The 14,015-nt window shown below is 30.2% G+C and overlaps 1 protein-coding gene across 3 annotated transcripts in view; it reads left to right on the plus strand.

Moving 5' to 3' along the window:
• The window catches only part of fig4a (FIG4 phosphoinositide 5-phosphatase a), a 77,975-nt gene that overhangs the window by 11,667 nt on the left and 52,293 nt on the right, over nt 1-14,015 (plus strand). For all 3 annotated transcript variants that reach the window (XM_067384524.1, XM_067384526.1, XM_067384525.1), the window contains exons 6-10: nt 1,292-1,342; nt 3,404-3,549; nt 4,791-4,919; nt 7,437-7,537; nt 9,396-9,558. In XM_067384524.1, the coding sequence (XP_067240625.1) occupies nt 1,292-1,342; nt 3,404-3,549; nt 4,791-4,919; nt 7,437-7,537; nt 9,396-9,558 (590 nt within the window). The remainder of the gene's footprint in view (nt 1-1,291; nt 1,343-3,403; nt 3,550-4,790; nt 4,920-7,436; nt 7,538-9,395; nt 9,559-14,015) is intronic.

Consider the following 14,015-nt stretch of genomic DNA (forward strand, 5'->3'; position numbering starts at 1 on the left):
TTCTCGTCGCTTCATAACATTAAGATTGAACCACTGTAGTCACATGGTCTATAGAGGCCTCACTGAGTCATCGGATTTTCTCAAAAATGTCTTAATTTGTGTTCTGAAGATGAACGAAGGTCTTACAGGTGTGGAACGACATGAGGGTGAATAATTAATGACATTATTTTCATTTTTGGGTGAACTAACCCTTTAAGGACACATACGGAAACAGTTTTATTAGGCTGCTGTCACTTTAAGAGTGAATGCACGGATCCAATACACTGATACACAACTGTTTGTATCAGTCATTTTTAAGCGTGAGGAGACGTGAAAGAGAGTTCAGTAACGAGTTCCCTTTCACGTCTTCTTGTGCTTATGTATAATTGGCAAGGCTTAAACTTTCGTGACAATGCAGGCATTAAAGGCTCAATATTAAGATTTATATGGTTTATTAATAAACGTGCATTTATTAATTGTCGACTAATGCTTAAAATGAACACCAGAAAAATGTTTAGTCAAGGGCAGCCCTAGAAGTTGGTCATTTTATGCTCTTTGCATACACAAAACTTACATATATTAGTGTTTTCAGCATGCATACTGCAGTAGTAGTGACAGTAAGTATGCTAGTATGTTGTTCCAGATTGTTTGCCTGTCTGGAACACTTCTGGTTTTCCTCACACGCTGTGTCTGTCCTGCTGCGGTCGGTCACTCTGATCTCAGGATGCAATTCACACGTCTCTTATTTCTACCGTGTGTGTGTGTGTGTGTGTGATGACAATGAAAGCATGCTATTCGTCACTTATTACGTGTTACAGATTTACAATAACACAGAGTACTTTCAGTAGTACAGCCTGTAACTGTTGACTCGGGTAACATGAGACACCGTTTGCGTCTTAGTATCCAATTTAAGTTTGGTGCAATAATGGGCTCTTTTCCTTCTGGTCTGCTTTTTCTTTTTTTCTTTGGTTTTTAACGTGGTACCTTGGCAGTACTGTGGTATTCTGCCATGTAGATGGTAATTATTCAGTGGCATCCGATACTTTAGGATTGTAATGTCAGTCTAAGCATTTAACCTACACGACCGGTCAAATGTTTGGAATAATTACGATTTTTATTTTTACAATGTAAATCAGCTGTTTTCTATGTGAATATATAGTAAAGTGTAATTTATATCCAGTGATCAAAGCTGAATTTTCAGCATCATTACTCCAGTCTTCATTGTCACATGATCCTTCAGAAATCATTCCAATATGCTGATTTGATGCTCAAGAAACATTTCCTTTTTTAACATTACCTTGTTTTTCCACAGATATGTGAGAATATTCCAGAATGTGGATCTGTCCAGTAACTTCTACTTCAGGTGAGCGTCTTGTCGCTTTGAAAGCGTCTCATCCTCATAATGCCGTGGCCTCGCATAACTTCTCAGGTCATTGTAATGGAAATATGATTTCATGAGCTCCTCAGATACGCCTCTCATGTGGAGTTACTTGTCCTTCTTTCCCCTCGCTTCTTTTCACCGATCTGGCCATTACATTTTCTTCATAAAACGGTCTGTTGTTACATTGATTTTAGAAAAGAAGCATGAAATGACTCTCTCAAAGCACAAATAATCAGCAGCCCTGAAACCTGTTTGAACTCTTAAAATGTCTGAATGTTGTATTAGATCACAAAATATCTAAGCAAATCTCATTTCTTGTAAAGAAAAAATTGCGCGCACACAAATTTGTGTGTAATTTTTGCCAAGTTTTCAAGCATATTTTTTTAAGGTAAAATTTTCAAATGATCGAAGTTTAAATTTTCATATTGATAAAGTTATTTTTTTCCTACCTCCCAAAATTTCAGACTTTAATGTGACCTTCATTCAAATATTTTTATTATATTATAAATTATTTTAATAGTTATTTTATATATTTAAAATGTTATATTTTATTGTACATATGCTTTTTATTTTATATTTATATTTTATATTATATATTTTGTTATATTATTCTGCATTTACTTTTAGTTTTGATTCGATTTTATTTAGCATTTTATTTTATTTCAGAATTTATTTTATATTTTATTATTTTGTGTTTTATATTTAAATGTTTTCAATTCTGCATTTTATTTCCTTTTCATATTTTATTGTTTTGCATTTTATTTATTTTTATTTTATTATTTTACATTTTATATATTATTTTATTTTATTTTAATTTTTTATCATTTTATTTTTTATTTTATTATTATATATTTTTGATTTATTTTATTTATTTTTATTTTATTTTTTTACATTTTATATATTATTGCTTTTTATTTTTATTTTGCATTTTATTTTATTTCAGAATTTTTATATTTTATTATTTTATTATTTTGCGTTTTATATTTAAATGTAATAAATTCTGTGTTTTATTTCTTTTTCATATTTTATTGTTTTGCATTTTATTTATTTTTATTTTATTATTTTACATTTTATATATTATTTTAATTTATTTGAATTTTTTTATCATTTTATTTTATTTTATTTTTTATTTTATTATTATATATTTTTTATTTGATTTATTTTTATTTTATTATTTTACATTTTATATATTATTGCTTTCTCTTTTTCTTTTGCATTTTTATTTCAGAATTTTTATATTTTATTATTTCATTATTTTGCGTTTTATATTTAAATGTATTCAATTCTGTGTTTTATTTCTTTTTCATATTTTATTGTTTTGCATTTTATTTATTTTATTATTTTACATTTTATTTTTATTTATTTATTTTAAAATGTTTTTATCATATTATTTTATTTATTTTTGTATTATTATTTTAAATTTGATATATATTATTTATTTTATTTTTTTAATTTTCAGGTCTTGAAAGTCTTAAGTCTGGCTTGTTTGGACCTTTTTTTTGTTTGTTTGTTTCTTTTCTTGTTGTAAGGAAACGACTTGATTCCAGTTATTTGAAAACATATTGAAGTCTTTATTGATCTGATCTGAACTAACTAACTAACTAACTGACTAATTAATTAATTAACCCTGGTTTTGAATGTGGCTGTATATATGATTATTAATGAGAGCATTAAATGTATTGCTTTGACTACAAGATTACATTCATTACACAGTCACTGCAAATATACAAGATCTCATTCAATAGGAAACAATGTAACAAATTAGCAAAGTTGTAGCAAAGTTCTTCAGGCGTTTTGTTTGGTTGTGTCCCGCTTGGACACGGGTCTGTAAATGAGATGTCGTCTTGTGGGAAACTGAAATAATTGCATGTGACGCTGATGAACTTGTGCGTCTCTCTGAAGTTCATTCGGTGCACTTCATCTCTAAGCAACATGCTGTCACCTAGCAACAATGCATGCTGCGTCCTGCTGCCCAACAATAATGAGGAGTGTGATTATTTTTAGCCCTGAGTGTATGTGACCCTTTGACCCTCTGGCCTTTAGTTACAGCTACGACCTGAGCCACTCGCTGCAGTACAACATGACGCTGCTGCAGATGCCATGTGACCCCGGAGAGACCGAGGAGCTCAACACCAGCGGCAGACAGGACAGCTTTGACATCTTCGAGGAGGAGGGACTCCCCACTCAAGGTGTGTTTGGAGAGCAGTCCTGGGTTTTACTTTATTTTATTGCATTCTTTTTTTAATATATTTTATTTTATTTTATTTTATATATTTATTTTAAAATTTTAATTGTATATTTTTTATTTTATTGCATTCTTTTTTGAATATATTTAATTTTATATATTTATTTTTAAAATTTTAATTGTATGGATTTTTTTATTTTATTGTATTTTTATTTTATAGAATTTTGTTAAATTATATATATATTTTATTATTTTATAGTTAGTTTTATATTCAATTTTGTATTTTATTAAATTTTTGTATATTTTTGTTTTATATTTTATTTGTTTATTTCATGTTTTATTCTCTCTCTCTCTCTCTCTCTCTCTCTCTCTCTCTCTCTCTATATATATATATATATATATATATATATATATATATATATATATATATATATATATATATATAAATAAAATAAAATAAAATGTTATATATAAAATAAAATATGAATTAAACAAAATATAAAACACATTATATAATTTATATTTTTGTTTTATATTTTATTTGTTTATTTCATATTTTATTTTATATATTATATATAAAATAATAAAATATAATATATAAAATAAAATATGAAATAAACAAAATATAAAAAACAAAAATATAAAAAAATTTAATAATATACAAAATTGAATATAAAATTAACCATAAAACATTAAAATATATATAATCTAACATACAATTCTATAAAATATAATAATAAAATAAATTTAAAAATAATAAAAATATTTATATGATTTTGTTAAATTATATATTTGATTATTTTATGCAAATTTTATATTCAATTTTGTATTTTAATATTTTATTTTTTATATATTTCTGTTTTATATTTTGTTTATTTCATATTTTATTTAATATATTACACATACACACATTCACATATATAAATATGTTATGTATGTGTTTACATGCATATATATATATATATATATATATTTATTTATTTATTTATAAAATGTATTTATTTATAAAATTACATTTATTCATTTTTGTAGTTTTATTTTTTTTATACCCCTCTGCCAAATACAGTTAAAATCTATTTTATTTTATTAAGTCTTGAAGGTCTCAATTCTGGCTTATTTGGGCCTCTTTTGTTTCTTTTCTTGTTTTAAGGAAAGGACTCCAGTTATTTATCCAGTTTTAATAGTTAAATGTTGTTTTTTTGTCTTGTATTGTGTGTGAGTTGTTTATTGAGGTGTTTGTTTCAGTTGTTCACGGCTTCAGTAACGAACCCTACGCCAAGTATGTGTGGAACGTCCGTCTGCTGGAGAAAGTCAAGGACATCGTGCATCCTGATTGGCTGTTGTACATCATTCATGGATTCTGCGGCCAATCCAGTATCCTCTTATAAATTGAGTGTGTGTGTATTTAACTCCAGAGGTGAGCTAAATGTTTTTAGTATTTTATTCTAAAAATCCCCCCCAAAATTATTCTAGAGTTAGTGTTAGTCTCTAGTCTTTAACATTTAGCTTTAATAAAGTGTTTATTCTATAATGGCATCTCATGAGGTGATATGAAGTTCAGATCTGTGACCGTGTCCATCTGGCTGTGCTCTGTAGTGCATACGGATGTGTTCATGATCCTGGTTCATATAGATGAACGTCTCTAAACTCACAGGCAGACAAAACAAAGTCTGCGCCCGTTTCACATTGATGCACATGCATGTGTGTGTATGACATAACAAAAACCGCGTCTATAAACTAAACTTAACAGCAGCAGGTGCGCACAATTTAATCAGCATTGTTGATTTATCATGGGAGCAATCTGTGTTGCAGTTGCTTTCCACATACCATGATGCAAAATACTGCTAAAACGTACTTTTACGTAATTTTTTTCCAATTGCAAATTTTTATTTATTCTATTTTTTTATTTTATAACCTTCTGCAAAATACAATTAAAACAGACTTATTTATTTTAATTTAATTAAATTTTTCCCCTCCTGAATACAGCTTCTACTTTTTAATGTAACTTAATTATTAAATTTGTTTTTTTTTATTGTTTTAATTATTTTTTTTATTTTTTATTTTTTATATGCAGTTAACACATGCCACTAAATACAGATAAAACCTACTTTTAATGTAATTTATTTATTGTATTCCTTTCTGCAAAATACAATTAAAACATATTTATTTATTTATTTTCATTTTCCCACCTGAATACAGCTTCTACTTTTTAATGCAATTCAATTATTAAATTGGTTTTTATTTTTTATTTTTTTAAATAGTTTTAATTAATTTTATTTTTTATTTATTTTATACAATATATAATATACATTTTATTTTATTTTATTTTATTTTATTTTATTTTATTTTATTTTATTTTATTTTATTTTATTTTATTTTATTTTGTTTATTTTATTCCATGCTGCAAAATTCAGCTAAAACCTGCTTCTTAATGTAATTAAATTTTTTTGTATACCTTTCTGCAAAATACAATGAAAACAGACTTATTTATTTTAATTTAATTTAATTTTTTTTTATTGTTTTAATTCATTTATTTTTTTATTTTATACTCCACTTCAAAAGTTACATTTATTTATTTTATTCTCTGCTGCAAAATGCAATTAACACATGCTACTAAATACAGATAAAACCTACTTTTAATGTAATTTATTTATTTAATTTGTATTTTTTTTTTGTATACCTTTCTGCAAAATACAATTAAAACATATTTATTTCTTTTTTCACTGTATTTTACTTTGTTTTTACCCTGTTGAATACAGCTTCTACTTTTTAATGCATTTTTAATTATTAAATTGTTTTTTGTTTTTAAATAGTTTTAATTAATTTTATTTATTTTTTATTCTATACTCTTCTTCAAAATACATTTAATTTAATTTAATTTAATTTAATTTTTTTATTTTATTTCCCTGCTGCAAAATACAGCTAAAACTAACTTCTGATGGTATCACATGTCTTCTTGTTGAGTTAGAGCGTTTATCGGCTCAACTAACTGCTGGTGGATCTGGTTTTGATCTGCTAGTTCACCCGTTTCACCTGTTCCAGAAATCATCTTGATATGACCTGTTTTTCCCAGAAAGTTCAGGAGGGTCAAAACTACAAAACAAGCTAAAGAAACACAAAGAGAGAAATAATCATCCGGAGAAAGACTTGCGCTGTTGATTGCTTCTGTTGTCGTAATCGTTTCTCCTACCTCCCCTGTGAGGAGCCTGAACGAGCGGTGAACGAGTTCATAGATGTCAGCGGCATTATGGGAAACAGATGAAGACGCTGCCATTGAGCTCTGAATGATTTAATAGCCAAATGAGTTTATAAGAGCAAGATATGATCAAACACTTGATCTATGAGTAATATGGAGATGATGTACAAAAGTTTGGGGTCAGGAAGGTTTCTTGAAAGAAAGAAATTAATACTTTTGATCTATTTAATGCTGAATAAAACTGACATTTATAATGTTACAAAAGATTCTATTTCAAATAAATGCTGTTCTTTTGAACTTTATTCATCAAAGAATCCTGAAAAAAAAAAATGTATCACAAAAATCAGCATATTAGAATGATTTCTGAAGGATCATGTGACACTGAACACTGGAGTAATGATGCTGAAAATTCAGCTTTGATCACAGGAATAAATTACACTTTACTATATATTCACATAGAAAACAGCTGATTTACATTGGAAAAATATTTACAATTTTTACTGTATTTTTAATGCAGCCTTGGAGAGCAGAAGACACTTCTTTCAGAAACATAAAGAAATCTTACCGACCCGAAACTTTTGAAGAGTAGTGTACTTGATTAAACACCTTCATAAAGTAATCTTCAGATATAATGTTTATATCAGATGATTTGTGTATGTATTTTGTGTTGCACTTCCTTAAACTCTCTGTTTCAGAGTTGTTGATCTACGGTCGGCCGGTGTACGTCACGCTGATCGCCCGGCGCTCCAGTCGTTTCGCAGGCACACGTTTCCTCAAGCGAGGAGCCAACTGCGAGGTACGCTGTCGCCATGTGCTCTTCTTTAGTACGTTTGTCACGTGCGAGCGTTACCCGTCCAACACAAGCTCAGGTTCTGCTGCTGCTGCTCTTCTGTATTTATCTCTGTGTGTTCAGGTGGGATTATGTAATGTTCGTTTGCTCTAAAGCTGTCTGCCATTAAAGCTTCACAAAGCTTTTACTGCTGTTATGCTTTATGATGGGGAAGGTACTTTAAAAGTGCAGATTGACATATTTCACTACAGTCTTAAACTACAGACAAGCTCATAAGTAGTTACTTAAATACATACAGTTTTTTTAATTAATCTCCATTAAAGTATTAAAGGGGTGGATCATTGCAATTTCACTTTTTCAACTTTAGTTAGTGTGTAATGTTGCTGCTTGAGAATAAACAACATCTGCAAAGTTACAGCGCTGAAAGTTCAATGCAAACGGAGATATTGTCTTTTAAATGTATGCACAAAGGCTATTACTGAAAGATGAAGCAGAAGCTGCAGTTTATGGGTCCATATCTAAACACTTTGACACAAATACACATGGAAATACTTACCATTCAGAAATGTCCTTTAAAAACCGTGCTTGCAGAGGTTCTGCTTGACCCTCTTAATCATTACTGCTATCTGGGTCTGATTCGGACTCAATTTGATAATATAAATGCCATTATTTACATTTCCACTGAAGCACATGTAACAACTGAAGCACATCAGCTAACTAATCTGAGCCCATTGCGTATTTCGGAGGGAGTGGGATCATAGAATCAGGAAGTCAAACCGGCCGTTCAAAATGCAATGGAAACAGCGCTGTAGAATAAAGGTAAAATATATGAAAAATATGCAGTATTTAAAACATGATAAACTGTGCCCCATAAACACAATCAATTCTAGAAAAAAAAAAAAACAGTGAACCACCCCTTTAAACCAAGTGGATAACATACAATATGTGTGCGTCCCTTCTGTACGGCATGCAAAAATCATCTTACTAAGACATATTATTGGCGGATATTGATATTTATATGCATTTTATGTCAGTATCTGTTATAAAGATCTAATTGATTTACTTTACCTTACTTTTATCCATGTAATATCAGCATCTGCACCAAATTGCATATTTTTTGCCTAGTTTGAGCAGTTTTTTCCTCCATATTCTCACTGTATGAGCTTTAAAAGCTTTTTTATTTTAAGATAATTTTATACACTACCAGTCAAAAGTGTGGAAACATTACTATTTTTAATGTTTTTGAACGAAGTCTCTTATGCTCATTAAGGCTGAATTTATTTCATCATAAATACAGAAAAAACAATAATATTGTGAAATATTATTACCATTTAAAATGATGGATTTCTATTTTAATATACTTTAAAATGTAATTTATTTCTGTGATCAAAGCTGAATTTTCAGCATCATTACACATGATCCTTCAGAAATCATTCTAATATGATGATTTATTATCAATGTTGGAAACAGTTGTGCTGCTTAATATTATTTTATAACTTGTGATACTTTTTCAGGATTCTTTGATGAATAAAAAGTCAAAAAATATCAGCATTTATTTAAAATATAAATCTTTTGTAACAATATACGCTACCGTTCAAAAGTTTGGGGTCAGTATTTTTTTTTCTTTTTTTTTTTTTTTTGAAAGAAATTAATTTTATTCAGCTTTTCTTAAATTTATTTAACTTGTATTCAGCACGGATGTGTTAAATTGATAGAAAGTGATAGTAAAGATTTATATTGTTAGAAAAGCTTTATATTTTGAATAATGCTGCTCTTTTTTAACCTTTTATTCATAGTATGAAAACAGTGTGTTTTTGGCCGTACTGCTACTGTACTGTGATGGACTGCATGTGTGTGTTTTTAGGGCGATGTGGCGAACGAGGTGGAGACTGAGCAGATTATCCACGACGCCTCCGTCATGTCGCTCACAGCGGGCAGTTTCTCCTCCTGTGTTCAGGTCAGAGGTTCAGTTCCTCTACACTGGTCCCAGGACATCTCCACCATGATGCCCAAACCGCCCATACGCTGTAAGAACCACTTCCTCTTTATTACGTCATTACTAATTCAAAACTGTGGGTTGTGTCCCAAATGGTGTACCATACAGTATGGGCCAGATTTAACTTGCATCAGCACAGACTGTCTTTTGTCTTTAATATATACTTATACTATGCACTACACTGTAAAAAATAATGTGTTGCTCAATAAAATACCCTTACACAAGAGTTTGCATCAACTATTTTGAGTTATGACAACATTTTAGCTAACAAACTACATTGAGTTAGAGGAACTTAATAATTTGCAGCATAAACACAAATTTTTAAACTGAATGATTTCATTACCAGCATGTACAAATATAACAACAAAATGAATAATTAGCTCAACAATATACACAAATAACACTTAATTCATGTGCAAACTGTTCTGCTGGTAAAAAGCCATATAATTTGAGCAATCAAAATTTAAAAAAAAATCAAAATTAATTACATGATGTGCGATTAATGTGTGATTAAACATCAAATTTGGCTGAGAAATAACCTTCAAAAGATAGTTTAAAGTCATTATTGTGTTAAATGAGAAAAGCATCAAATAGACACTAGCTTTAGAAAAAAATAGTATTTTATTTGTTTCAACAGAATTTACACACTTTTATACAGAAGAGGATTAGGGCCAAGCAATAATAAAAACATAAACCATCTCGAGATTAAAGTTGTTAAATTTCGAGAAAAAAGTCGAGATAAAATGTTGAGAATAAAGTCATTAAATTACGAGAAAAAAGTCTTTAAATTACGGGAACAAATTCGTTAAATTATGAGAAAAATCATTACATTTCGAAAAAAAAAGTCGAGATAAAATGTTGAGAAAAAAGTCGTTAAATTATGAGAAAAATACTCGTTAAATTTCGAGAAAAAAGTTGAGATAAAATGTTGAGAATAAACTCATTAAATTACGAGAAAAAAACTCGTTAAATTTTGAGAAAAAAGTTGAGATAAAATGTTGAGAATAAAGTCATTAAATTACGAGAAAAAAGGCATTAAATTATGAGAACAAATTCATTAAATTATGAGAAAAATCATTACATTTCGAAAAAAAAGTCGAGATAAAATGTTGAGAATAATCTCATTAAATTATGAGAAAAAAGTCGTTAAATTACGAGAAAAAAACTCGTTAAATTTCGAGAAAAAAGTCTAGATGAAATGTTGAGAATAAACTCGTTAAATTACGAGAAAGTCAAAATAAAATGTTCAGAATAAACTCATTAAATTACGAGAAAAAAACTCGTTAAATTTTGAGAAAAAGTCGAGATAAAATGTTGAGAATAAAGTCATTAAATTACGAGAAAAAAATTGTTAAATTACGAGAACAAATTCGTTAAATTATGAGAAAAATCATTACATTTCGAAAAAAAAAATTGAGATAAAATGTTGAGAATAAAGTCATTAAATTATGAGAAAAAAGTCGCTAAATTACGAGAAAAAAACTCGTTAAATTTCGAGAAAAAAGTCGAGATAAAATGTTGAGAATAAACTCATTAAATTATGACTTTATTCTCAACATTTTATTTAGACTTTTTTCTCAAAATTTAACAACTTTAATCTCGAGATGGTTTTAATTTTTTATTATTGCTTGGCCCTAATCCTCTTCCATACTTTTAGGCTTCAACAGCCTAAAAGTTATTTTTTCAGAAGTTGCATCTGAATTTTTATTTAGATATATTTACAGATCAAAACAGTTTGTTTACCAGAATTCTTCAAAATATCTTCTTTTATGTTCCACAAAAGAAAGTAATTTACAGAGTTTTGAAATGACACAGGGGTGAGTAAATGTAAATAAACAGTTATAATTTTTGGGCAAACTAACCCCAAAATAGTAAATTATTTTTTAAATGAAATGATACTCTAAATAAGAAACTAAAACTGCCAGTAGGTGGCGGAAATTATCTAAATGACTAAGTCATTCATTCGTTCAAAAAGATAATTCATTTAGGAATGAAGTAAATGGCTCTCTTAATGAATGAGTCATTGAATCATTGATTCACCCGATCAAACATCTAGTCAGAGCCACAGTTTCCTGTTAATACGGATGGGTTAAATTGAGATTTTTGAGTTGGAGGAACCACAAATTGCCAGATACCCATTTAACCTCAAAACAGGTTTTTCAAGTAGTTTGCGAGCATCATTTGCTACTTACGGTTTTTATATGTATTAGCAGATTTTTTTCTGTTTAATGACATCACCAGGGCCTCTCGAGGATCTCTCATCTTTTCTTGCATTATTTTTTTTCCTGCATGCACTCATCTTGAGACTGCTGAACCCATTTCACCGCTTCTCCCCCAGAGCAATATGACATTTCATATGCACCGCGGCTCAGGCAGACACACGCTGATCCAGCTGCGCGCTCGCTTCTTATCTTAGATTGGTTCCCGCCAGCGTCCTCGACCTCTCCGAGTGTGTGTGTGTGTTTGCTCGGGTTGGACGTTTCTGCTTCGAACGAGAGATTCCTGTCCAACACAAATTGGGTGTGAAGCATCAATGCTTTGTAAGCATTGTAGATTATTATGCAGTTTGTGCCGAATTGAGTTTTCGTTCACTTCTTCTTGCGCTTAAATGATTTAAAATCCCTTGAATGTTTAAATTGGCAAGACTTAAAGGGTTAGTTCACCCAAAAATGAAATTTCTGTCAATAATTACTCACCCTCATGTCGTTCCACACCCATAAGACCTTCGTTCATCTTCAGAACACAAATTAAGATATTTTTGATGAAATCCGAGAGGTATATGACAAAATTGTCATTTTTGGGTGAACTAACACTTTAATAGTCTTTTAAACAAATGAGATTTATATAAGAAGGAGGAAACAATGGAGTTTGAGACTCACTGTATGTAATTTCCATGTACTGAACTCTAATTTTTCAACTATGCCAAGGTAAATTCAATTTTCAATTCTAGGGCACCTTTAAATAAAAAAAGTAAACATATGAGTGTAATAACAATTGGGGCTTTCACACCATGTTGTTCTAGGAACTTAGTTATAGGAAGTGGTTCCCTGAGAACTAATGTTCCTATAGGGCCGTTTTCCTGGTTGCATCCGCACCGCCAGTAGGAACTCTGAAGTGCGCTTTTATTTTGACAATTACGATCTGTTAGTTTACGATCTGTCCTGTCTAATACTGTCTAATACAAAGAAAGTATACAGTATATGAAAAGTATTCGCTTTTGCCGTGTGGTTGATGCTCAGTGTCGCTAGCTGAGCAGAAATACGCATTCACGTTTCGCTTTGCTCCACTAAAAGTCGGGCTGGATTTTCTCCTTAGTAAGTTTCAGAGGTCCATCTATCACTGTTTTCCATGTTTGTAGAGTTAATTTGTGGTGTAAATATATAGGCTGTGTATATGGCTCTTTAAAAATGGCGGGTGTTGGTGTTTCGCGTTTGTTCGACCAATCAGCATACACTTTGGTAGTTGATTTAGACACTCAGAGGTAGTCGTGATTCGCCTCTCACAACGTCACATGCTCTAAACACACTTCTTAAGCATGCAGAATAATGTAAGTGGATTTTATTTTTTTTTTTTGTAATCACGCCATTGAATGATTATGAAATTTTGGCATCCGTAATTTCATTCGATTAATCGTGTAGCCCTACTATAACTCCAATCCAGACATAAACAGCATGTTCGTCTTGTTTTTTGTTAATATGTTTGACAGGAACTAGTTTTCTCCTGTGCTTTATATCAAAAATAACACTCAGATACAACCCAAAGCTCTTAATTATGATGAATTATTTGTGATTTTGTTCATTTCCAGACTCATCATCCTCTGCACTTACTCATCTTTCTAATACATTATGCAATTTGCCTGATGCAATGTCCTTCTGTCAGAAGATGATGAGGATTTGTGAAGATTGTTTTCTGTAATTAGGTCAGTTCGATATACTGTAGGTGTAAAACACGGCTCGCACAAAGGGCTTCCGAGATAACATATTGATTTTCAGCTAAACAAAAACTGGAGAAAAGGGTGTTACGCAAGGCTCGAGTCTTGGCCCGCTTTCATTGATTGTTTGGTGTGCTGCGAGATGATGAGCTTTCCCTTTCACCGCAAGTGTGCATCACACTGCCATTTTCACAAGCTTTGTCTGACCTGCTTGAAGGACTTTTCAGTGAACAAGCATTTGATTACGCCGACTTTGAATTTGCTTTGTGTGGCGTTAATGAATCCATGTAAAAGGGAGATTTGTGTATGCCAGAGAACCTCGTTCTCATAACCTACTTCTAGAAGTGTTTTGTGTGTTGTGCTCTAATCTGTTTATAGGTTTGCAACTGGATGGTTTGATTGTGGCAGACTTACGACCCACATAGTGACCCACATTATGACATAAAACCTGTGTAATTATGAGATTAAAAAGTCAAAATTATGACTTTTTATATTCAGTAATGGGAACAAAAGCCAAATATAGATAGATTCGCTTTATAGCTGAATCGAATTTCTTT

This window comes from Chanodichthys erythropterus, chromosome 4 (genome assembly GCF_024489055.1).
Source record: "Chanodichthys erythropterus isolate Z2021 chromosome 4, ASM2448905v1, whole genome shotgun sequence".
Lineage (NCBI taxonomy): Eukaryota > Metazoa > Chordata > Actinopteri > Cypriniformes > Xenocyprididae > Chanodichthys > Chanodichthys erythropterus.